The 27,003-nt window shown below is 39.9% G+C and overlaps 1 protein-coding gene across 1 annotated transcript in view; it reads right to left on the bottom strand.

Moving 5' to 3' along the window:
- Positions 1-26,018, bottom strand: part of LOC128851674 (centromere protein J-like) — a 36,793-nt gene extending 10,775 nt beyond the window's left edge. Inside the window, exons 1-11 of the mRNA XM_054062331.1 lie at positions 25,566-26,018; positions 24,444-24,540; positions 21,057-21,302; positions 19,224-19,313; positions 18,060-18,198; positions 16,528-16,621; positions 14,262-15,666; positions 12,982-13,105; positions 6,997-7,162; positions 4,108-4,323; positions 2,227-2,367 (exon numbers count right to left, since the gene is read on the bottom strand). Of these exons, the coding sequence (XP_053918306.1) occupies positions 2,227-2,367; positions 4,108-4,323; positions 6,997-7,162; positions 12,982-13,105; positions 14,262-15,666; positions 16,528-16,621; positions 18,060-18,198; positions 19,224-19,313; positions 21,057-21,302; positions 24,444-24,540; positions 25,566-26,018 (3,171 nt within the window). The remainder of the gene's footprint in view (positions 1-2,226; positions 2,368-4,107; positions 4,324-6,996; positions 7,163-12,981; positions 13,106-14,261; positions 15,667-16,527; positions 16,622-18,059; positions 18,199-19,223; positions 19,314-21,056; positions 21,303-24,443; positions 24,541-25,565) is intronic.
- Positions 26,019-27,003: the final 985 nt, after the last annotated feature.

The raw sequence follows: 27,003 nt of genomic DNA, 5'->3' as shown, positions 1-27,003 counted from the left end.
ATGTGGCACCATCAACCACAGAAGGAGACTGACCTGGCTCAGTGAGTAGAATCTGGCAAAAATGAGCTTTTTTTTTTTTTCTGCCTGGTTAGTTTTGAACTAGATTACCATCATGAGGAAGTGCTAACAGAGCCATGGCAGCTCAGATATGAACAAGGGTCAGTGGTTTAAAGCTGAAAGAGGGTAGAATTAGGTTAGGTATTAGGAAGAAATTTTTTACTATGAGAGTGGTGACGCATTGGAACAGGTTGCCCAGAGAAGTTGTGGGTGCCCCATCCCTGGAGGAGTTCAAGGTCAGGTTGGATAAGGCTTTGAGAAACCTTATCTAGTGGAAAGTGTCCCTGCCCATGACAGAGGGCTTGAAACTAGATGATCTTTAAGGTGCCTTCCAAGTCAAACCATTTTATGGTTCTATGGTTCTATGTCACTGTGTCATTTATACTTCTGTCACTGAAGGTTATCCCATTCACTTTGATGTGGTCCTATGCACAGTTTCTCACTTGTGGATAGAAATAGCATGAGACTTTGCTTTATCTATATCCAAAATTTAGAATTGTCCAGGTTCTTTGAGGCAAAGCATCCATCTACTGGCAAAAGATCTTGAATACAAAGAAAACAAATGAGTCACCATGTTCAGATCTGTCAGTATGACACAGATTTTAGGCTTCTGTTTAATGTTTCATTTACCTGAGCCTACTCTAGATTCAAATAATCAGCTGCCACTCTATTTGCTGCAGGGCCGCCTTTTCCCATCAGATCAGATAAAGAATGTGTGTCTCTAACAAACATCTCAGAGTTCACTCAGGACATCTGGGAACAATGCCCACCAGTCTAGCTCATGGTTGTACTGGATTCCAGTTGGACTGGATCCAATGCTGGCTGGATGGTGAAAGCTCAGATAACAGTGAGCCCAAAAGTCTGCTGTCCTCAAGTTCCCCCTTCTCAGAACTGTTTATGAAGCCATGAATTTTTGCACATGGCTTTGTGTCACAGGAGGAAAATGGACTCATTGAGTCTTAGGGAGTCTTTATGAATAACTGTTTCTTACTGTTCCTCACTTTACAAGAATGCTTGAGATGTTCAGATAAAACAAATTCTTTTATACCTTGAAGATTTCCGAGGTAACTTACCAAATACAGCTTTTTTGACTTTACTGGCCACTTTATCTGTAGATGGTTTAATGTATTGCATGTTAGTTATCTGGCTTGTAATTCTGTCTACCACAGCACAGAGGAATGGAGAGATCTCAGCTGTAGAAGGGGCTGGGGAGATCCAGACTTCAGTACAGAACAAATAAAACAACTTTGTGCAGCTAAACTCTTCACCTTCTGACTTAAAAACAACAAATATTACTTAGAAATATAGACAGTCTTGAAGGTAGGCACATAACAGCTGCATCCTCTTTGAAGCTACTCTTTCATACACGACTGATTCTGCCCTTCTAAGCGTATTCAGGTTAGAGTCATTATCTGTGTTCATACCTGGCACCATGCAGGATTCACTAAAGCCACTGTCTAGTGACTAGAAGGAATTTCAGAGAGACTGTTCCCTTCAAGAAAGCGTAGATTTTATTTCAGCTAAATGTGAGCAAAAGAAAGGAGACTTGTAATGATAAGGGTGCTCATAATAAGAAGCAAAAAATACAAAGCCAAGCAAAAGAAAAGCAAAGGGAAGATATTCAGATATCTATATATTCTAAATAGGGAGATGTGTAAGAATCATGATCAGCTGACTGTGAAGGAACTCATAGAGATACCAGTCAGAAACAAGCATCTCACTTGACATACTGAATTAGCTTGTCACAGCTTGTAAAAAGCTAAGTGATTTTTCCTCTGACTTTATCAGGCAGAAGACCACTACTGATTGTTGGCAAGTAAGGCCTAAAATGACAAAATATTGAATGTATAGTTTGCTGAAGCAAGATATGATTGTTCCCTGTAAAACCATTTTGTGAAGTAGCAGGTACAAAGAATTCAGGGCATATCTGCAAACAACAGGCAATTCAGTTAGGTCTGGAAAAAGAAAAAAAAATTTTCTCCTGCTGCTGCAAAGCCAGAAGAAAAACTGCAAAAGTTAAACCGAATCACAGCACAAACCCACTTGAAGAAAACATGACCATCCTTACACAGAGACTTTCATTTGCACAGGTTTTGATTCCAAACAACATTCTCTTGAATAAATATTTGAAATGCTGGAAAAGTGACTACTGGCAACAGGAATGCATACTTTGCTATTTACATCTCTGTGCTTCTGCAAAGATGTCTTTGGCCTCACATGAGAGATGCTGTGGCTCCTGTGATTATCTCTCCATGATCTTTCTTCTTGTTTGGATAAAGATGCCGTCTCTCGCAGAATAGCTTCTGCAACCTAATAGAGAATTTGCTATAAATATGTAATTTTAAGTTCAAGTCACAGCTAGTAGCATCAAACAACCCTCAAAACCATCTGTTTTTCAGTTGTAATAAAAATTTATATTTAAACACAATGAATGAAATTCCACATTAGTTCTGCTACTGATTGAAACTCTCCAGTATCAGACTATACAATCTTTGTATATGGCATCCTAGCATATTTACATATAGCATCCTAATATTATTCTTTCAGAACAAAAATTTTTAGTGCCTTGAACAGTAGTTCTACAGAACCAAATATCCCAAAGCAGTAAAATAATACAGAAATCTGGCCTACAACAGAAGTCAATTAGCTTTTTCTTATTGTTGCTTTTATTGGATTTTTAATATTTTTTATTCCATAAGTGTAACTCTAATCTTTTTTTTCTGACCTTCAAAAATCTATAAAAGAAGAAGTCATATGAACAGGTAGGTTTGAGAAAATTAAAAATAAAGTTAGATATAACTTGAAATGAGATTTCCAATGGAACTTAATAGTCTTAGGTGAAAAAAATCTCATTAACAAGTATGTTAAATAGAAAGAAAGACCAAAACTTCTTCACTCCATAAAGCAAAGGGCAGGTTAATTGGTGGTTCTAACATCTTTTAAAGATTCATTACTAGAAACTGGATTTGCAAATTAGGGAAATACCTAGGAGCAGATGGCTTAACTTTATTTTTTCCTAGGTTCAGCCATTCTGTGGAAGAGTGGGATTCATCTCACCAGACTGCACCATCTAGAAGATAATTATCTATTCTAGTTGCCTTGACATACAGAGGATTAAATTGATCCCTCTTTAAAGGCACATATTTTTCTCCCTTGAATACACAGGGAGATGAAATGACCCTCTCAAACCAGACTTCTCTCTTCTGAATTTTATTCTAAACCATTTAATTTCACCAAGACTCACTGCCTCCTGTATAAGAAGTGGGTAACGGCATTCTTATTCCTTCCTTTAACTCCCTTAAATTAAAGTTACTCAGTTATACAGTAAGGTAGTAAATAACCCTATAAGTATACTAAACAAGTGGGATACTGAATGAGAAAGGGCAATAGACTCTGTTAACCTATGTTTAAACCTTTGTGATTTCAGGAGACTGCCAGAGACATTTACGCTAGCCAGCTATATTTTCCATCCTGATTGTTTTTCCCGCTCCCCCCCAGTGTAACGCCCATTCAGGAGTCAAACTTGTGCCTTTGTAAGGCAGGCCACTGACTGTTTTCTTCCTAGAAAGTTTACAGCACAAAATAAGTACTGAGATGAGATTTAATGAAAGGTCCCACTGTATCTACTGCCAGAAACTTGCCTGCATCTGACTGAAGAGCTGTTTTGTTAAAAAGGTAACTGGTGTTACATACATAAATATTAGAATTAAATTCAGGAGACTTTAGTTGTCTAATTTAGGCACTGAATATGAATTAATTATCTAGACTCCCTCCCTAGTTAGTGATGGGAGACATCTGCCCTGGTATAAGTGTCTAAAGTAGTCTGGACATATAACCTTGTAGAGGTACCCACCTTATGGATAGTTAAGGCTAAGTGGAGGAGGACCACACAAAGAGTATATTTTAACATGGCTTACTATAGGGCTTATTTTCCCCTCTTCAGGCTAAGTGAGGCAGGAATGGAGGAATAGTATTCACACATGCCAGCTCCAAAGAAAAACTATGCCTGAATGTTTCAGAAACTATTAAACAAGTGATATTGACCAGTACCGGAGTCTCTGGTTTTCTGTCCATGAAATCCACAGCTTCTGGGTTTTTTTCCATTTCCCGTCTGTGGTGTTCCGAAACTCTGAGCTCATCTCGAAGCTCCATGTTCTGCCTGGTCAGCATCTCAACCTGGTTTCTCAGTTTGCCATAGGCAGCATGCCAGCAGGACTCATTTCTCTTTAACTCCTCCTGCAGCCCTGCAATCTGCTCCTTTAATATCTAACAGGAGAAAAAAAGGGGTGCCACGTCATTGCCTGCTCTGGACTAGGCATGCCTAGCTTAAATACCCAGAAGAAAGCATGGAGTCTTTTGTTCTGCTTAAACGTCTACGATATAGAGGCTTTCAATGTAACGGTCTGCAATATTTAAAGTAGACAATCAAAATGGTTTCTCAAAACAAGCCAAAGCCAAATTAAACAAAAACCCCCGCTACCCTGCACACTCCTATATTTAAAACAAACAGATTGTTACAAAGCTAGCAGAGAGAAGTCCTTGCTGTGTGAAGGAAAATCAGGAAGTACAAACTGCCACATAAAACACCATTAAATGCAGATGCTTTCAAAAAAAGAGGCAAGGATACAAGACACATTTTAATGTCAGAAATGTCAGTTCATCAAATCTTCGTGTAGTGACAAGGGCGTGCAACTAGTTAAATGGTCCTTAAAAACAGCAGGGGGTCACAAAGAAAATTTTCAACTGAGTTCAGGAAAATGAATGTAATGATATTTGGTGCATTTTGGCTAGGGCTTTTCCATATACACCCATCTCCATTATTTTTCCTTTCTCCCTTCTCCTTCCTTCATTTGTGCTGATGTCAACACTGAGTTCTCTTCCATCAGAGCTCTCATGCTTGACACTGCAAATGCAATGTTGGTGGAGTTATGCTAGAAATGTGCAGTTTGCTCATGTGCAACCCTTTCCTTCTTTCCCTCCATTCATGTATCTGCTCACTTGTGTCCTCATCACAACCCATTCTTTGCTGCGAGCTGCCTGGTCAGAATTTGACGCATTCATTGGCCATTTTCAAGAGGACTTCTGAATGTGGGAATCACACAGATAAGTATGAGACACTGCACCTTCAATACTGTGTTCAGTTCTGGGCCCCGCACCACAAGAAGGATGTTGAGGCTCTGGAATGTGTCCAGAGAAGAGCAACAAAGCTGGTGAGGGGACTGGAGAACAAGTCATATGAGGAGCGTCTGAGAGAGCTGGGGTTGTTTAGCCTGGAGAAGAGGAGGCTGAGGGGAGACCTTATTACTCTCTACAACTACCTGAAAGGAGGTTGTGGAGAGGAGGGAGCTGGCCTCTTCTCCCAAGTGACAGAGGACAGGACAAGGGGGAATGGCCTCAAGCTTTGCCAGGGGAGGTTCAGGCTGGATATCAGAAAAAAAATTTTCACGGAAAGAGCCATCGGGCACTGGCAGAGGCTGCCCAGGGAGGTGGTTGAGTCACCTTCCCTGGAAGTGTTTAAGGAACGGGTGCATGAAGTGCTTACGGGCATGGTTTAGGGAGTGTTAGGAATGGTTGGACTCAATGATCCAGTGGGTCCTTTCCAACCTGGTGATTCTATGATTCTAAGTGTCTCAGAAAGTGTTTTGTAATTGTCTATTTGAAAACTAACTTTTCCAACATGCACTCATTATATTATCAGGTGGGAACAAAAAACAATTCTATCAAGCTTGATGTCTAAGGCTAGACCTAGTCAGGAAATACTGTTATTCCATGGCAGAAATTCTAACCATTTTTTTTTTTTAAATTCCAGGTGGGAAAAAAGCTGATGTTTTGAAAAAATGTGCAGAGATTATATTAAAAATATTTTTTTCAAAGTACTAAAATAATTTCACTGCAACAGTTAATCATTTCCTGTTGTAAATGTTACCTTTAGAGAAAAATGGAACACGAGCATATGTAATTAAAAAATATACAAGTGAAAACAAAGAAAGTATAGAAAGTTTGAACAGAGTACAATCCTGCCAGTTTCATTTTCTGAAAATTTTCTGGTCAAGAAATCACTGAAACTGTCAATTTGCTGACAAATACACCAGTTTGGTTTAGACATCCTTTTGCAGCAAAACACTGTTCCAGATGTTTCTAAGCATTACCATTGTCTACTCTTCAATACTATAAAAATACAGCTTTTAGCTCCGCCTGTCTCCTTTATCAGTCTCACATAGCCCACCATTTTTTCTGCTCTTTAACAGTAACTCTTCTAGAATACTACATAAAGTCAAATTATGTCTAGCTATTTTTAATAGGGATGCTATCCACAGATATTTAGAAATTACTTTATCACCAAGAAGGCTGAAATAGAGGATTCAAACTGATAGAATTCCCTAAAGGAACTTAGAAGAAACCACAATAAATGACTGAGGGATGTTATTAGGCAGGTTAGGTTGTTAGAAAGTAGATATCATCAAAATAGCTCAAAGCTAAAGGTCAGGATCGTTTAAAGGAAAAAAATCAACAAACTCCCAGCTCAGGGATGAGAAAAGAGAATGATGGCTGATAACTGCCACTGGCACAATGTCGCTTCATAACAAACTTTTGTAAACCCCACTATGGTAGGTGTCGGAAATTTTTCAAGAGCAAGCTCAGATCTGGGAAACAAGCACAAGGAGGCACAAGGAACATGGAAATTTTCCAATGTTTCTTATAAAATAGAAAGCACAATCAAATTTTTTCTTATATAAAGGAAGTGGGATGTACATTTAGAACACAGAACAAAGCAACATGAAGAATCTTCACTGTACACACAAATATCCTCAAGAAGTAGCATTAAATATTGGTCATCAGTGACAAATGGAAGTATTCAGGTACTACTATAAGATGCCTGCATGGAAGGATATTAATTGCTGAGAACTGCATATTTATTCTACAAAAGACAGAGCTTACTTGTATTTCTTCTGATTTCACATTTTCTCCAATGGCTCTAGGTGTTCCTTTGAACTTGCTATGGGCAATTTTTTCTTTCTCCAGTGGGTGAATTTTGTCTTTATTGTATTCCAAAGGGCAAGTCAGCTCCTGGCTCCTTACAATCTTCAGCTGGTCCATCCGTGTTCTGTTCAGAAGGTAAACAGGGTATGAAATTGGTATAAAAACTGTAACAAAGGACTATCCTCAGATGTGCCTTCCTTGGGCATCATTTTTGGAGGGCTTGGGCAGGTCCCATATATGATGATACTGCTGGGAGGGGCAACAAGTTATCAACAGCTGTCAAAACTGAGGTCCTTCATCACTGGGAACACTCATACATGCACTCAGCTGCAAAATTCATTCTATTGAGCAGACAGAACTACTATCATTGACACTTTCTTACAACATAATGACAATGAACTTAGAGGCTTTTAAACACATTTTCTGTTCAGAGAGATAGCTAGATTAGGCCAGACTTGCAGGAGGCACAGCTTGTTCCCTGGCATAGCAGCTATGAAGCACATCATCATGCAAGGCTGTGTATCGAGCTGCATTTCCAGCAGCCCAGTCATTCCTACAAATGAAAATAGCCATGGACATGAATGACAGTGAATAAAGTACTTTACTTTCCTTAGTTATATATACTCCAAGAGTTAAATATGGGACCTGAGCACCCAGAAGACATTTTGCCTTGGAACTCAATGTCATCAAGTCCAACCGTACCTGACCAGTACTAAATCATATCCCTAAGCACTTCATCTACCCACCTTTTAAATACCTCCAGGGATGGTAACTCTATCACCTCCCTGGGCAGCCTCTGCCAATGCCCAATGACCCCTTCCATGAAGAAGTTTTTCCTAATGTCCAATCTGAACCTGTCCTGGCACAGCTTGAGGCCATTGCCTCTCATCCTATCACCTTCGCTTGGGCAAAGAGATCAACACTCACCTCTCTACAACCTCCTTTCGGGTAGTTGTAGACAGTGATAAGGTCTCCCCTCAGCCTCCTCTTCTCTGGGCTAAACAGCCCCAGTTACCTCAGCCACTCCTTGTAAGATTTGTTCTCCACCCCCTTCAGCAGGTTCTTTGCCCTTCTCTGGACACACTCCAGCATCTCAATGTCTTTCTTGTAGTGAGGGGCCCAAAACGGAACTCAGTGTTTGAGGTGCAGCCCCACCATTGCCAAGTACAGGGGCAGAATCACTTCCCTGTCCCTGCTGGCCACACTGTTTCTGATACAAGCCAAGATGCCATTGGCCTTATTGGCCACCTGGGCATCTGAACATGGCTCATGTTGATTCAGCTGTCAACCAACACCTCCAGATCCTTCTCTGCCAGACAGCTTTCCAGCCACTCTTCCCCAAGCCTGTAGCGCTGCACAGGATTATTGTGCCCGAAGTGCAAGACTCGGCATTTGGTGTTGTTATACATCATCCTGTTGGCCTCCGTCTATCAATCCAGCCTGTTCAGATCCCTTTGTAGAGCCTCCCTACCCTCAAGCAGATCAACACTTTGTCCCAGCTTAGTGTTATCTGTGAACTTACAAGTTCACAGAAAGGTACATTCAACCCTTTCATCCAGGTAATTGATAACGATATTGAACAGAACTCTGTGTTAGAGAGTGTTTTGATACCCTAGAGATTAATGATGATAACTATAGGATTGAGTGCTTATGGGTAAAAATCAGCAGAGCACCTAACAAGGCAGATATCATGATGGGAATCTGCTATAGACCACCCAGACAGGAAGAAGAGTCTGACGAGATATTCTACGAGGCAGAATGATCCAGCTACTTAGTTCATTTTTAATATGATATTAAATTATTCTTTAAGCTTCCTGCTCCAGCTCACTTCATGATCTACAGCCACCATCTGGCCATGACTATTACTCAAAAAGCAACCAGAGCTATGGTAGGCAGCCATGACATCATGTTTTCCGTTAATAATGGAGTTTAGCACTTCAGCAGCAAAATATGAAAATCCTCAAAGACACTAAGAAAAAAATTAATTCCTCACATCCTGCTGCTCTTTACAATTCATTGCTTAATTTTTATTTTTTTTGGTTGTTTTCTATCCTAAATAAGATTATCTAACATTCTGGTTAAAGGCATACTAAAAATAGTTTCATCAATAGTCAATAAAATTATTAATTCCCCTCACATTAAGAGAGTTAAATTAGCAAATATAGCCCAAGTGTGATTATGTCCAGCCTACTACTTCTTCATATCCAGACCAGTGGCCCTGAAATACAATATAGTAGAACAAAAGCTAGAGACCTCATCTAGAGTATAATTGAGATCTCACCGGGGGGTATTTTGTCCATTGGAACAGGTCCAAGTGAGGGCTACAAAGATGATCAGAGGGCTGGAGCACCTCCCATACGGGAACAGGCTGAGAGAGTTGGGGTTGTTCAGCCTGGAGAAGAGAAGGTTCCGAGGAGATCTTAAAGCAACCTTCCAGTATCTGAAGGGGCTACAGGAAAGCTGGAGAGGGACTGTTTACAAAGGCTTGGAGTGATAGGACTAGAGGTAATGGGTATAAACTGGAGAGGGGCACATTTAGACTCAACATAAGAGTCTTCATGTTGAGGATGGTGAGGCACTGGCACAGGTTGCCCGGGAAAGTTGTGGTGTTGTGATGTGCCCATCCCTGGAGGTGTTCAAGACCAGGGTGGATGGGGCCTTGGCCAGCCCGATCTAGTGGGAGGTGTCCCTGCCCTTGGCAGGGGGATTGGAACTGGATGATCTTTAAGGTCCCTTCCAACCCAAACTATTCTATGATTCTATGATTCTATGATTCTATGCAAGATCTATATATTACATCTTCCACTGAAGACTGAACGCTACTGTCTTAATTTTCTTGCTCCCTGTGAAATAAAATGCTGGTAGCTATTCCTTCCAGCAGCTCAACTGATATCAGTCTTTTCAGAACTGCACAAAAGTTACATCTGTACAAATAAACTCATCAGAACTGGAGCATAAACTCAAGCATGCAATTGCCCAGGGTGTCATACTGCTAGTATGACTGCTGGTCTTGGTGTCAGCCATCCAGCACTGTACTAGGCAATGCTGGGCGAGGCTTGGAGAGTAGCACAGACCACGGATCATGTCCAGCAGACAATTCGGATGCAGCCATCCTGGTCTGCAGGGGAAGAGAGGTACTGCAGGGAGGTGTTCTGTGCCTCTTTGCCTCAAGACTAGACAACTGAACCTGGCCTGAGGAAATATGCAAGAACACACAATAATTCTTTGTAGCCTCAGACTATTGATTCATACCCTAGCTATAAGTTGCAAATAGGAGCTAGGTGCACACTGTAGATATAGAATATAAAAAGAAAAGGCCAAGTCCTTTGTGCTAACGCAAATTCTTGCATGAGCCCCAGGCATCCATCCGCATGAGTCACATTCAGCAGGCTGGCTGTGAGGTAAAAACATACATGAAGCAAAGATCTTTTTCCAAGCAAAATCCTTTTAGCAAAATGCAGATGGAAAAATCCCCAAGCCTGCTAGCTACTGCTGTTGGTCCAGAAAGAGTGCAGATTCAGTAAATGCTACAAGGAAATTCTGTATTGAAAATAATAAACAAGTTGTCCTTGTTGAAGGAACAAGAAAATGACCATCATTGTATCCTATAACTGATGTCAGGAATAAATTCCTTGGTGCTTCAAGGGTAGAGCCACAGACTCAAGTTTACATATTTTTCAAGACAAGATGCAGCTTCCATTTATGAAGTGCGGTATTCCTACTGTTTATAAATAAAAGCAAGCATGCTCCCCTAGCATATTCCCCAATGTCATCTAGATTATTTTGCAAATGTCAACAGGTGTCTTATAAGAAATAACATTTCAGACTTGAGAAATTTTAAAATCCTGCATAGTTCTTCAGAGTTTCACAAAGTTAAGAAACCGATACAGTCTGTCTGATACTAAATACAGCCTTGAGCACTCTCCAAGGTCCGTTAGGCACCAGATAACACACAACACATTACATCCCAACTGTTTTCACTCTCTTGTTTATATCATTTATGCCTGAAAAGGTCTGAAACAAAGTGTTTGGCAATGAAAGCACGGAGACTGGGCAGGTCCAGGCATGTCGTGCTGCTCTCAAAAGAATTTTCATTACTTCCAGAGAGAACGAGTTGCCAACATGGCACAAGTGAAATGCTATGAATGTACTGGCCATCTTGTGTTCCCAGTAGACTTACTGGTTTAAAAATAGGAAGCAGGTTCTCAGATTGCATAAATCTGCACAGGACCAGTGCAGTCAAGGAGGAAAAGCTGCCTTTCACAATTACTTTTAGCTCATAAATTACAAAAAGTGTGTGAGGAGATGCACATGTTTTACTATAAACATTTTTTTATAAACATCAATTTGAAAATGCTGAGGGCTACTCTGGTGAGTGACACGGTTAAATTCACAGAATGTTCTTTTAAAAACCTGCAGTATTATGAAAAAGTCAAAATCACGTGATCTGTGAGGCAGCATTGTCATTAGGCAGAGAATGCAGCGCTGGCACATATTGCATTGCAGTAATTCTGCAGCAACACATCCCTCCAAAGCCAGAATTTACACCAGTAAAAGTAGAAGGAGCACCTAATTCCATTAGTAATTTTATCAACTGACAAATCCCAGAGATGTTCACGTCTGGAACACCAATCATGGTCAGCTGGCAATCGTTTTCTAATATGTTTGCAAGAACACAAACAAAAACAATCCTTAATGAAGCAATTTATTTTTAAGACACTGAAAGCATTTTGCTGAAAGATGGTTATAGGAGGCAGTCATGTAAACTGATAAATGTAATTCAGAAATATCTTTTGGTACTAAAGCCATGATCTTTAAAATCAAAAAGAATGAACAAGCAGATGTGAAATATAATTTCTTAGTTTGCATTACATAATAAAAATCTAAACCAATAAATTATGCCTATTTGGAACCAGTTAAGAACTAAGCTTGAAATGTAAAAAGGAAAATAATATCTCTTGGATTTACAGTAAATCATACCTAGTAATTTCTAACAGATTTCATCACATTAAAAAATATATATTTGATTTGATTGTAAGCATGCTAAATTGTCACTACAGGCATTTCTAAATCTGTAATTAGTTACAGTTGTGATGGCACTTCCATTCAAAATCCCGTATTTTCAAAACTTACTTCTTAAAATGATTTTGTATTAAGGAATTATTTTGCTTCTGTGAAGATATAAAATGAAATAAAACAAAAAAAACAATACTTAACATTTAATAATTACAAATTACAAAAGCAGCTCCCTTGAATTTTCCAGTTCTTCATGTAAATGGCACCAAACACAACCTCAGTCTAGCCTGAAGATAGGTATTTAGGTATATATAACTGCCAAGGGAAGCTATGGATGCCCCATCCCTGGAGGTGTTCAAGGCCACATTGGGTGGAGCCTTGGACAGCTTGATTTAGGCAGGGGGATTGGAACTAGATGATCTTTAAGGTCCCTTCCAACCCTAACTATTCTATTATTCTATGATTCTATGATTCAATGATTTTATTATTCTATGAAATAAGAATGTTGTTGGCATTGAGATAAGCTACACACCTTTTTTTAACTTTGGAAATATGCACTACTGATGTGAATGTGATATGAGAACTTTATCCTTTAATCCATCAGAGGCTTGATACCACAAAATAAATTATCCTGAGTTATTGCTGTTTTCAGTGTAATCTGAAGATGTTCAGAAACTTATAAAAAGCATTTGGCACTACTCAACTTTAGGAATCAAACTTCACCACTGTTTTCAGTTAGCCATCTTCAGTCAGGCACTTTACTTTTTGTCTGGGCGGCTAAAAAAGTGCTTCAGTTCTGAAACAGTATAGACACGGTTGAAATTAGGCTAGCTAATCAGTATAACTTTAGTAGCCTGTGTTTAAGGATTTTAAAGGAATTATTTGCCTTACTGCACACAACTCAAATTCTGGTGTATACAGATTTACCTGTGAAAATGCATTGCTTTCTCTTGTTCTTCCTCCACCGTAGTCATTGAAGGGTTTCCTCTGGGATATACATCAGTCTCTAATCTTCTGGTAAGGCTTTTCTGCATTTCTTCTACAAAGACATCTATGTTAGCACACAGAAATTTATGAATATTTATGAACCCTCTCTACATATTTAAAACCACAAACTGCATAAGTGCTATAAGCTTTATTTCTTAAAGTATCAAACAGAATTAATGCATCTTTGCCTAATTATGCAAGTATTCTGTTGACAGCACAGTACTTAGTGGTGCAATTCAAGCCCTACAAATCATGATAAGTGAAACAGTTTTGGTTCTATATCAGTGTCAGTAGCTGAATTCCTTTTCAGGAAAGCAAATGCCAGGTAATAGTTCAAATCTATTTTGAATGTAACTTTCAAAGAAACCTCAGATACCCTTTTTTTTAACAGCAGCCTAATATGGACTTGAGTGTACTCCACAAGTTATAACAGGGCAGTTGAGATCCACCAGAAATTAATATTTCTGCCCTGGAAATTACTGCAGGTAGGACAACTGATTTTTGACTGATCCTGGACAAAGAGAAAAGCAGTGGTTTTGAGATGAGAAGCCAATGTGGGGGAAGTCCTTCCATGGAAACTAAGAGAGAAGAAAAGTTGAGAATCAATTCAATAAAAAGGATTAAATCTATCTTAAGCACGATACCATTTCCTTGCCAGGAGTAAGATCACTGGGCCAAAAGGCTAGACGTGTTGGTTGACCAAAGAACTGAGACCACATTCAGGATAAACTGAGTAAAGGTGTCCTTAGGGAATCATCATTTTATGCCAGTGTGAGGCACTTTGTGTCTTAGGAGTAAAGCATGCAAGCTAGAGAAATTGTTTTGCCCACCTTGTTTTGAAGTCATGTTATCTCTGAGGAAGGTAAACAGAAAATGTGAACTGTCATGTGTTCAGTGGGAGGAACATACCTAAGCTACAGGGAACTCTAGCACTGACTCCAGGGACTCACTGAACCTCTCACCTGTTTCACAGGGTGCACCTAGAAGTGCACCTCGGGCAACAGACTTAGGAAAAACAGCTAGTGACAATGGAGAGTCAAGAATAAGGGGCTTACCGATACATCTCTCCCCTCTTCTCTTTTATTTCTGGTGTAAGACTGAGAAATACTGACAGAGTTGGGCATACCCCTAGTGAGCACACACAGAATGAGTCATAAATCCAAGAGAATTTTTTTCCCCTATGGAAAATAGATGTAAATCAAAACTCAGGTAACTCTTACCTAATGTGTCTGTAAACAGATTTTTCTGTGGTTCAACTACTTCAGGAGTTTCTTTGGTCTTGACAGCAGGAATCTCACAAGCCACTGTTGAGGACAGCAGAGCTTGGTCTTTGACATCCCGGGCCCTATTCTCATCCTTTGATTCAGGCTCATGCTCTCTCCTTTTTGATCTTGTGAGATGAAATAGGGTCTGCTGAAGGGAGGAATGAGCCTTGCTCCCTTTCAACCTAACTGCCCCAGTACTAGAATCACTGCTGCTTGTGCTGCAGGAGAGACCTTTTTGTCTTGAGATGGCTTGAATATCCTGCTTCCGTGTGAGTGATTGGCTGCGCTTTTTAACAGATATTTTTTCGGTTCCACTGGGCTCATCACTAGCATAATCATCATCAGAGAGGTCCAAATGTTCATCAGTATGATCTACTCCCTGAGGCCCATGCTGGGAGGGATACTGGGCATGATGAGGTTTGTGGTCATCACCACTGTTGGAAGAAAAACAGCTTGACTCACAGGACAAAGATGCAGCATGCCACATTGAGGCAGTTGTCCCCTTCCTTTGCCACTCCTGCTGCAAGGCTGAGGATGAGCTTCCCTTCTCCACAGCCTCAGGTGAGCTCTGTGTAATTTTTACTATCTTACCATTGAGCATCTTAAACCCAGTATGGATTTGTCTTTTGCTTTCTGAGTTTTGGCTGCCTGAAACAAGTTCCTGTGGACATACCTGAACCCACTTCTGGACCTGTATGAATGCAGGGCTTGCACTGCACTCTGCCTCCGTGATGGAATCCGTTTCCAGATCCTGAAGTGAAGAATGCTTTTGCAGGACTTCCATGGGAGTTTTTGCTCCCTTTGTGGGATGACCCTTCAGATGCTGATCCACACTATCTAGGTCCTTTTGCAGGGTACCCTCCACAGTTCTTCCATCAGCTTTCCCTGCTTCACCTGGAGAATCTATGTGATGAGTTTCCCTTTCCTCACCTACTTGTATGTTCATTTCTGTTACTGTTTCAGGACATGGTAGCAGGATTTCAGGCCACTCCCTCTGTGGTAAGTCAACAGAATTTTCCTTTGCGTCTTCATCTCTCCCAATCACGTTGTCTTCTGCACTTTGCATAACTACTTGTGCTTCACAGTCAGTTCGAGCCTTTCTCTTCCATTCAGCTAAAGCACAGTCTGCTGTGTTTTCATGTGTACCCATCTGCATGGAGCTACTGACCTGCAGGTTTAATTGAGAGCATTCCCCTGCATGCCCTTGGCCAGGCTGGAACAAATTACCCCAGCAGTCCAAACCAGCTCTTCTGGGATGGTTGCTGTCTTCTTTTAAAGGCTTCTGTTTACTTTTTTTGAGCCTTACCATACCTTCTTTTCGTTTCAGAAAAGCCTTCCGAGCTGTTACTTTTATCCAGCTCTGGAAAAAACACCAAAAATTCTGATGATCACAGTCTGAGAATTGTTCTCCAGAAAGGAAGATATTTATGATAATTGAAGAGGGTGCGACACCACAGGTCTTAAAAATGCTGGCTCTGGCTAACTGAGTGCATAAGTAACTGCCCCAAGACTACAGGGAAAGTACGAAAACTTGCAGAAGTGGTAGCTCTATGACACCTCCGTTAATTCATTAGCAAAGTCAGATGGTTAAGATGGTGCTAAAAGTTTATATGATAGAAGACGAGACAAGTTCTATCCTAGTTCTTAAAGGAAGCCTGAGGTTTTTTTTACAATTTGACGCAGAAATATGCATCAGTTTGAGATGTCATTTTGCCAGGGAGACACAAAATTCCTGAGGGATGAAATATGCATCTTCCAAGTCAACAAGCCTAACAAAATGCTGAGCCTGACACCTAGAGGTTTCATACATGAACTCATCTCAAACTGCATAAAAGGCAAAAAGTAGAACAGTATTACAAAACCAGTATTTGGAATGACCCCATTCTCACATCAGTGGCACGTGAAAGAATGTAGGGACTGTTTAGCACAAAATAAACTAATGAAATCAATCTTTTTGTCTGATTTAGCTAAGTATGTTGAGACTCAGACAGAAACTATGACCCAGACAGTACGTGGAAAGAGACAATTCAGCGGGAAACCGAGAAATATGACTGTGACAAACAAATGCAGTCTTTTTACTTTTGAGTATATCTTCCAATTTCACATTAAAGAAAAATGGAAAAACATGCTGCCATGCAATGAGCCGAAACAGAGACCACACAATACCCAAGCCCCTGAGAACTTGTCAAAAAATGAAGTGAATGGCCCAATAGCATGGTACCTGCTGCTGTTTCTGCTGTTTTTCTACTTTAAATTGTTCTTCAAAAAACTCTTCTGAAGTCTTCTGTCTAGTACCAATTGCTGGTGTGATTGGCCTAGGCAAGGAACAAAGTAGTACTTAGTTGTAAGGTTCTTCAACTAGTTTTCTTTTGATAGGTCTCGCAGAGCTGACAATGAGTTCAGAACTGAAATGTTTTAAAAGCCTATGATTACATGATACCTAAGTCTCATTTTATAATATCCTGTCTAGACTAAGCACTAATTATGCTTTTAGCAAGTAACATTTTTTGGCTGATACCAATCCCTTATTTGAAATAGAAAATAGTCAAAAGGACAAATATTTCATGCATTTTTTCCAGACTGGAGCTGGTTATAGTCACAAAGAACTCACTATTTCTCTAATAAATGGTTTGAATTAGCTGATGAACAGTGATAGAGGAGAAAAACAATGTCTATAATGTTGTAGAGAGACAAATTGAATGCTGACTCAAAATGAAGCATAATACAGCATACATGAACATACTTTATTTCATTTGAAATGTGCTTAGAGCCATACTTTAGGCATTTACCAATTTTTTCTACTGAATATTAAGAAATATTGCATTTAATAGAGACATTGATCATGCAGCACATTACCATTCTTTCCACTTAACACTGTTGTACCATAGATAGTTTTTTCCTTTGTCAGTCTGGCTCCATCTACTAGTATGCAGCATGGCTTAATATGATTATATTTGTAGAGCAAAACTGAGAACTCGACATTAACCAGTAAACATTCCAGGGAAGTTTACATCCAACCAACTGTAACCTGGTCTCATAGCAAAAATGTCAAATGGATCTGGAGAACATTCTGTGCTTTATTTTCATCCAGCTCATGCTAAGACGACAATGTGAAGTGAAGCACAAGTCAAGGTGAATGGGAGATGAAATTCAGGAGCTCATTGCTGACCCAAAATGGCATATTTGCCAGAGGTGCTTATGGTCCTGCCAGCTCTTCACAGCTTTCTGTTGTGGAGTATCCTATTTCCCTTCTCTGCTCAGTTCCCACATAGTTAATGCACTAAAACATGCACGCCACTATTACTCTCACTCTGTACTTGCCTAGAAATTTGCTGGTTCTCTTTTGTACTCAATGGAAGGCTTCTATCTGCGTCAGCCAAGGAAAGGTAACAACTTTACAAGCATTTCTTCCATCACTAATGCCAACCTAACCATTCTTGCCCAGACAGCTGATGGCCAGTCCTGAGAAAATGATGGCATAACAAAAGATGACCTGCTGACTTTTGCCTTACCTCTATCCTTTGAAGATTGTAGTTGCAAAAGGAGATCATTTTAATTGGCTAAACCAGCATCATATGATATAGAGGTTAGATCATCTGCCAGTCCCTAGGCCTGCCCATTCTCTGCCCATGTATGCCTTCCACTCTTAAGCAGGGAGTCTTTATGTTGCAAATATAAGACATACCTTGTATGTACAACCTAGGAAAACACATTTTTTTGTATCTTGACTGACCAGTTAAGATAATTCCTCACCTGTCTTGTGTCTTTCCAGTCTTCATCTTCCCCTCTGTGCCAAATGGAGATGGAGGAATCTCCTTTAGTTCTCTACTTTGTTCTTCTTTGACAGCAGAAAAAGTGTCAGGGAAACTCCTTTCTTGAAACTGACTGTTATCTAAGCAGGAGGAAAAAGGTCAGTGAAAACAAAGCCTTTATAGAATGAATAAATGAAAAATAAATATCATAAAATAAATTAGAAATGTCTATATTTTTGCAAGATAAGAAGGATTTCTATTTTTGAAAATAATTCTTCAATTAAATTGATGGAAGGATGCAACCCAGGAAATGAAAAGGCTCCTGATACTCAAGTCTAGTTGCTGGAAATAAGGAAAGAGCAAATGGTAAGATTTGTACTCCTTGCCTTTAGAGATTTGTAATGCTAAGTTAATGTGTTCACTGCCGAACATTGCAGTGGAGACACTTTTCTACACACAGTACTGAACTACTCATGTGTCTGTAATTATGTGACCTGCAGGCGAGTTGATTAAAGAGGTTAACAAGCAATATTGAAATTTCTAACTGGTCATTTTCTATTCTATTTCACAGAAGTGCAAATTTGTACTTTTTCCTATTGAACTTACTGGGTATATTCACTACAAAAAGAAGTGTTGTGTCTTTTTTTCTGTCAGCTAATGAGGACTTACTCTTTTAGCACAAATTAGACCTATCAACTGGAGCAAAAACCCTTTACTGGCTCATTCATACTACACACCGTTTCTGTAGCCAGGAACTATAGAACTTACTTCATCACATTAATGCACCCAAAGCTACTGAAGTCTTTTGCAACATACTGAAAGGACTTTCTGGCCCTGCCACAGGAATACAAAAGCTTTACAGCATTCCCATAGCATTTTGCAGCTATATTCCAAAATTATCCAGTCTGATGGTAGACAAGCACTGCTGCTTTTGCAAACTTCTGACCTGCCTTGCACCAGAATACATCTGAGGAACTGGAGGTGGCACAGCAGCTTGGCAGTCACAAGAGATGCAGAACCCATGTGTCCCTCCTCACAGTCTCATGTGTGGGGCTATGCTGTCTCCAGAATGCTCTAATAAGAGTGGTGCTCAGCACTGTAATCTTCAGCTAAGGCTTCCCAGTACTAGGCAAGAACAATCTGTCCAAGCAGCTGTGTAATTCACCTTTGTTTTCTTTTCTGTTCTCTTCTTGAGCATCTTGTCTGGAAAGCTTTTCTGTGGGTCTCTCAGTACACTGTGGCTCGGTGCTTATCCCTTTAAAAAAGAATGCAAAGTGTCATACGGGTATAGTCACATTTGTGCTTCCAGTAGTAAAAACCCACACTTGTCAGGAAGGTCTCAGTTCAGTCCAGTCCTCAAGCACACATTCAGCTGAAGCATATTTCAAAGCCAACTGCACTGAGCAGCTTCCAGTCAGGAGTTAACCTGATGTACTGAAAGCTCTGCACTTTCAAGCCTTGGTTTTACATAAATGAAGCGAGTATAAGAAAAGCAGTCATAGCCCCATCCTGATGTGTTCTTGTTCTCAGGTTCCTGCTGTCCTCATTCATCCCTGCCCCCTGCCATTTGTGCTGGGAGAGGTATTTATTAAGCTCTCTGATAAACTCCACTGGCAACTGACCCAGGTTCAGGTTAACCCAGCAAGAAAATAATAGTGCCAGGCATAAGAAGGAGACAAGACCCTTTCGGTGATAATACTGGTTCTGAGCTGTCTTGAAGAATATGAAGACGTTTCAGTTTTACTGTGGGAATGTCATAGCATCACAGTCAGGTCTTGCTACAAAAATTCAAAGGAATCCAGGATGCAAGTCTCATTTACATGCTCTTCCTCTTTAAGCAGTTTCATTCCCACTTCTTTTTGTTCCTTTTCTCCCCATTTTGAAATCACCTTTTGATTTCTTGCAAATTCCTTTTCTTTCTCATCCTTTGGTACCTTCCCACAGAAGAAAAGGCTGGCAAAGTGCAGCAAAGAGAGGAGGTTAAGTAGAAACTCAGATTGTTTTTCCTCCAAACAATGCAACTTCATATCAGCGTGAGAAACACTGAGATTGCTGACAAAGAATAGGACTTCTTAGCTAAAGAAAGACATTCTCTCACCTTTGGAAGTTATATAGACTTCCCACTTTTTGTTCTTCTCCCCCTAAACACAAGGTCCAACACAAAAAAATCAAGATTAACCTTATAGCTTGGCAATTAAGAGTGGGAGAGGAGAGACAATGAGTTGGTTATGGAACATGTTCTAACCTGTCACAGTGAGACAAGTCTCAGCTCTATCGATTCACTCAGTAGTAATGGACATATGTCCAAATATATATGTTTTCATTGATAGGAAAATGTTGGTGTGCAAGAGTGAACAGCAAGTTAACATCAAGACAATGTGCCAGCCCACAATTTGTCTACGAAGTAGTTTTTAGCTAATCACAACATCACTGTATTTGAGCGCCAACCCTGTTCACCAGGCCTGGCTCTCTCTTCCCATCAAGTCAGTGGTCAAAGGAACCCATATTTTGTTGGTAGAAAATATGAAAGCAAAAGCAACGGAGATCCTCAACAGCCTTTCAGAAAACAATCTGTGGAATTGCTTTGAATATTGGCAGCATCGTATGCAGCTGTATGTAGATTCAGAAGGGAACTATTTTGAAGGTGATCTTAGTTGAGTTTCTTAATTTGTTAGATAAAAAGAATTACAGGTGAAGTCTTGCTTTTTTTATGTCAGACCTTGTATAACATACTCCCTACTTGGTATAACTTAGCTTTTCTGATTTAATGACTTCTTGTTCCATTTTCTGCATCGGTATGAGAGGCAGGATGACTGTGATTCAAAAAGTTAAACAACCAAGTTTAAAATATTTTAACAGCTTCTATAACAAGCCACCATAAAAACAAAGCACCTTTCCCTGATCTGCAATAAAATCAGTAACAATCCCCAGCAAGAGCAAAAATTTGCAGGATTTGCACAATAGCCTTAGGTTCAGATTTCCAGTGCTTTTTACCCACCTGAATCTGAAAGCTGCATGTGCTCTCCTGAGATTTCTGAACTGCTCTCATTTGGCACAAACAGTGGGGATCTGCTTTGCCAAGCAGAGGACGTTGCCAAGGAAGAGGTCTGTAAGCACTCTGGGCTCTCGACTTGGGAAGAATTTTCTGATCGTGACTGTACAGGAATGAAAGTAGCCGGAGAGCACAGGAGGGGTGACATCATGGCTACTAGGTGGGAAGGTATCCCAGGAGAAACAGAAAAGCCTAAAAATAATTACCAGAGCATGAAAATTAGAGAAGCTTAATACATATATTTTGCACCAAACTAGAAATGTCTTGCTAAACTGGTATTGCACAAAACCAATGTTGCTTTCATGTTCTGTGGCGGTTTGCATGTTCAGAGTGAAATAATCGAATTATGCTTTTGTTATTTTACATAAGTTGTAAAATGTGCTTTCTGCAACCATCACTCATAACCAAAGTTATTGCATGCTAAAAGATGCTGAATTAAAGAGAATTTACAAAGTATTCCTAAGAATGTAAAGCACACATTTCCCTTAGGACTCCTTAAGTCCCTTAGCCAGTAAAAGTTAGCTATTGCAAAGTTATCTCTGAGGCACCCATCAATGAAAAAGAGGAGAAAATTTTCCTTCTAGGTCTGAATGGCTAGTTATGCATTTTATTAGAAAACTCTTAATTGGAAAAGATGTAAGCTGCTCTTCATAGGAACCAGAGGTGAGGCTCAATGCTTTCAGGAAAGAAACCACTTTATAAGGTTACAAAAGTAGGTTCACTTCTTTTCTTTCTCCACACCACGATACTTTTCTGTCCTGTGACCTGACTTCAACAAGAATAGAAAGTGCCTGCGACCGAAATTGCCTCATCCTCCAGTTAAGGTATTTTTTTTGAAGAAGGCAGATCTGTGATTTCAAATGCTGTCTGCCACATACTCAAAAAAAAAGACACCCAACTCACTACTTCTGGACAGATGCCGTCTCTAACCATACAGCTAGCTTTTGGGCAGCACCACTTCTCTCTGTATTACCATGAGACATTAAAATGACAACCTGTATTTCAATGAGGTTTTGATTATACTGTTGGTCACTATATTGTTTCGTTAAGTGTATCACCATTAAAGCAGCTACCTTTATCACAGCAAGATAAAACGTAGCTATAGTAGTTCTTCATATTTGACCTCTTTAAAGCTTAATGGGACCAGATTATGCAATGTCTTGCTACTCTCAACCTACACTTACTCCACTAACAAACGAGAACTTTCAGTGAAGCTTTTGGTCAGCTTTTCTTTCAAGTAACCATTTTGTCCGAGGCTTTTAATGTTAGCTAAATGGATCTGGATATGTAAATACACCCAAATAGAACCCTATAAATATATTTCTTACTGCATTAGCTTGGTCTTGATTTCCTCATACTAGCTGTACTTGTTTTTTTTCAGGAGTGTGTTCAGTGACTTACAGCATTGGGGCAGAGAGAGAAGGGGTTTGCATGATGAAACATAGCAGGACCCAGGGCACTTTCCTTCTCGCATTGTTCAGTCCTTCCTGAGAACCTGAAGGATTTGGTGCAGCCTAACTGTTCTGCTCACAGTGAACAAGTGGAAGTAGCGAGCATCTTGCTGGCTTAATGAGCGACGTAATTGTTCTGTGGATATTTTGCTTAGATTAGAAAATTTGGAAATTGTAGGCTATGGGCTTGTTCAACCTGGCCATCACAGACAACTTGCTGAGCATTTGCCTGCAACCAGACTTTTCTCTGAGGGAAAAAGCACGGGATCCTGAAGATTTCGTTTACTCAGCCATAGTCTTTTACTGTGTCTCTTTCTCAAGCTGTCTCCCTAGCATACAGCAGTGGTTCTTGACAGCTATTTCACAGTGGCATGCCTCCATCAGGAAAAGCAGTACAATGACAGGCAGACTTGCTGGTATCACTGCTGGTGTGGCTCAGCTTATAGTTGTGAAGTCAATGGTTGAGAACCTGCTTATCCCTCCAACCAAAAAAACTGGTTGTCACACATCAGCTTTGAAAATGTGACCTTCAAACAGATGTGACACCATGTTCTTTCTGAAGTTTCATGTTCCCTTCAATCTCATATTGCTTTGCACTGCAGGCATCATTGTGAAGCTCAGAAAGGTCTCCACAGCATAGGCAAATGACCTAAGCTGCAGAAAGCCAGGCTTTTGATGGTCACTGTGAGGGTTGCCCTTGTTTCCTATGTGGTGCATATACCACAACATCTGCCTGCTGCTTGAATACATGCTCTGCAGCTATGACAGCCATACAGCTTTTAAAGTTGCCGTTAACATGTTCGATGTCAGTGTCTGCTACACCCCAAAAGAGCAATGGATCCGGTTGTACGTTTTTTGTCCAGTCTAACATTTCGTCGTTCCTACAGAACATGTCTGACGACATGCAGTTGAGAGGGAATGAACCAAAGCCCTAGAGCTCAGATATTCTTAAAAGACACTGACACTTGAAGCCAGCAGAGACCACCTGGTATATTTATGCAGGTCTAAATATGCATGCATATACACAGGTCTAAAAGACTGTTTTATTTATTTTCCTCCATTTTTGTTACACTGGCAGCAGAGAGAATGCCTGTGACATTTTGCTGGCCAATGTTGTTTAATTCCACTTTTCTAAACTTTTTTGTTGGCTAATAACAGCTGTTACATATGTTAGTGATACCTGATGTCACACACAAGCATCCCTGCTAAAGCCAGGCCAATGCTGTCACAAGCCTACATGATATCCCTAAATTCTTCTTTCACCATGGTGTTGCAAACTGGGAACAATATACTGTTACTGAGGAGTAGGGATTGGTCTCCTCATTCTACTTGCTAAGCAGGTGGCATTTTCTGGCAATTCCACTGGTAAAATGAAGCGGTTCAAGTAGTTGTATCTTGCTGTGAAGAACAGGCTGTACTATTAAAGGTAAGAATTTATTAACATGATTTGTTGACTTTCTTTCTCTTCTTTTTTTCTGCATAAAAGCTGTAACTTTCATATAGGTACAGAAAAAAAAAAAAAAAGGTTTGTCAGCTTTTCTGTTATGCTCACCACTACAGTGTAGTATTCTGCAATACCATTCAAATCTATACTTTAACAGAGTACAGGAGGTTGGGTTTTATACTTTAAGGATTCCTCTGCATGATTCTCCTGGAATTTTAATACGCAAAAGTGGAAATAAGTGTTTTCCTGGAGTTTACAGCTTCTGCATAATGTGGGTGAAAAAAATGCTTTCGCCCAACTGCCAGAGGAAGAGCCCCAAGCTACTGAAAATAACTATCGAACATTCTCTTTCTACAGGAAACTGCCGCATTTCAACTGCCGCAGTGCAAGTGTCAGTAGGTGAGAGTGCCACAGTCTTAGGAGGGATTCTCTGAATACCTGGGTTGTAAAGTGCAATGATTTTCTGCTGTTCAGCCACCAGCCTTTGTAGTTGCTCCATCTGCTGTCTCATCACCTGGTCCTTCTGCCCTGGGGTCTGAAAATATCATGAAGATATAGTATCACACTACATTTCTGGATCATTTTTAATTAGAAAGAATCACCACATCTGGACTTTGGGGGTAGGTATTTCTTAAAGTGTGTATTTCTTTTAATAAATAATATTGAAATTTTTATTTTGAACTTTTGCCATTTTACAACTCAAAGGGGACACTGACACTTGCCAGGTTTTGCTACTCAGTCTCACATGAAACAGTATTTTCTTCTGGTCTATATGCTGGGATTTCCTTCCTGCAGAAGCTAAAGCTCAAAAAGGAGAGAAGCATTTATCTGTATTCCACACCAAGAAGGTGTTAGAACAGCATCACAGCAGGTGATACTCTCAGGACTCTTAAGCCAGGCTTCACTATACTTGAACATTGTGCCAGGTTCCAACATTTCATTGTTTGTTGAACTATCTGATAAATGGAAATTACCAGTATCATTGGTGAAAACTAGCTTTCAAAAGTCAATATCCACAGAGCACAATTCAGTTAGGAGGAAATACGAGCATGGTCTGAATTTAGGGATAAAAGGATAGAATAAATCAAGTCTTTGCCTCCACAGAAATTTTCACTAACATGGAGAAAAGATTGACTCTGTCTCTGACCAAATTGCTGCCACTAGTTCCTCAGTCCTGCAGGCCTGATAGAAAGACATAAGAAAATAAGAACATATGGAAACAAAAAAAGGAATATCCCCCACAACCATTACACATATGAGAATGTGGAGCCAGAACATTGCAATCTTTTTCACGAGAGGGAGGGAGATGGCAATACATATTGAACAATAGGACCAAGACAAAAAAATGATTAATTTTCTCTTGGGAAAAGTACTCTATTGCATGGATGCATTAGAGCAACAGCATCAGACACAGGGTTATGGTGCACTTCCCAGTACTTGTCATCACTTCCTCCCTGTAAACAAACATGAAAGGTACCATCCCTTTCTTCCCCAAGAGTCTGTGTAACTACCAGAAATACACAATATGCCGTTGCAAATTCAGTGATTCAGCAAACTAACCTGTTCTGTTTCTTTGTAGGTGGTAGCACAGTGGTTCATCCCAGGCTCTGAGGCAGGGAGGAGAGGAGGACCAAACATTTCTGAGGTGTCACTTGCATTAAGAATTCCAGACGGGATTACACTGGAAGCCAGCTTTTGAGGAAAGACATCATAGCTGGCCAAGTAATGTAATTGTCCTGCATTCTCAAAAGCTTTGTTATGGCCCAAGTTATCTGTTGAGACATTATTGTTGCCGAACATACCACCGGGTTCTGAACTGTCTAAAAGTGGACACTGCTTGCTTGAGGATTCATTGGTGTTGTCAACCCAACCTGTGAATAAAGAAGGCATGCCCTTCTCAGTTATTATATTGGAAGATGGTACATTGTTTGCCAGGTTACTGGCAGTCTGCTGTGACATATGATCTTCCTTCTGAAAAGCATCTGCTTCCAAGCACTGGTTTCCACAATCCATGTTAGGGATGTGCACTAAAACACATTATGAACAAATGTATCATGCTGTCATAGTAAATCCTGTGGCTTCTCTTTTATTTTTTAATCCAAATGATTATTTTTTAGCCCAGGCTGTGTGTAGCTTATCTTCTGACTTCAGAAACTGTAAAACATACATATATATAGATAAATTTATATATATTAAAAATACATAAATATAAAATACTGTTAAGACACATGCAATGCAAAAAAACTATAAAAGCACAATATTTCTGCCAACTAAAATGGCTTAGATGTACTGGTTACTCTCTCACTGTTAAATCCTAAAGTCTCAGATAAACAGGAACAGAAGACACTATTACAATAATAATAATTTAAAAAACCATTCACCACTAGATGCATTTGCCATAGTGTCCTGACCTTGTCTTTCAGCTAAATCTTCAGCTTTTAAATTCAGAGAAATTCTTACTGCTCAAAGATGACTGCAGAAAGCAGAGAATGGAGATAACAGGAAGAAACAGTAAAAAATAAATGGCATTTGAAAAACAGACAAACAAACAAACAAACAAACAAGAACATCAATAAATAATTGCCTGATATTTAAGTAGCTCAGAAGAATGTTTATTTCAGAAAGATTGAATAACATTTCTATAACTTGCACTCATTCTCCCCGAAAATTATATTGCTGAGACAGCTGCACAAAATAAACATTCTGCTTGCCCTCTTTAGGCACCTGGGCTCCAGTCCTTCTGAGACGGGGACCAGGCATTTGCTACTTACCTTAAATCAGGGTTGGGAGTATATTGCAGCAGCTGAAGTTTGTCAGTTCCCCCATCTTGTCTGCTGTGGGAGGATTCAAAGGTAGTTTATTTGCAGTCTTTGAGAAATGTGGAGTCTCCAAGAACTTCACTAGTAAAAAAAATATTTAACGCCTTCTTCCTACTCCAATGTAAGTGGCTTGTGTAAGATCTGTACACACCCTACCAGGTTTGTTACTTGTTTTGAAA

This window comes from Cuculus canorus, chromosome 3, assembly GCF_017976375.1.
Source record: "Cuculus canorus isolate bCucCan1 chromosome 3, bCucCan1.pri, whole genome shotgun sequence".
NCBI classification, from domain to species: domain Eukaryota; kingdom Metazoa; phylum Chordata; class Aves; order Cuculiformes; family Cuculidae; genus Cuculus; species Cuculus canorus.
Note: the sequence above shows the minus strand (reverse complement) of the source record. Positions and strands in the feature narration are given on the sequence as shown.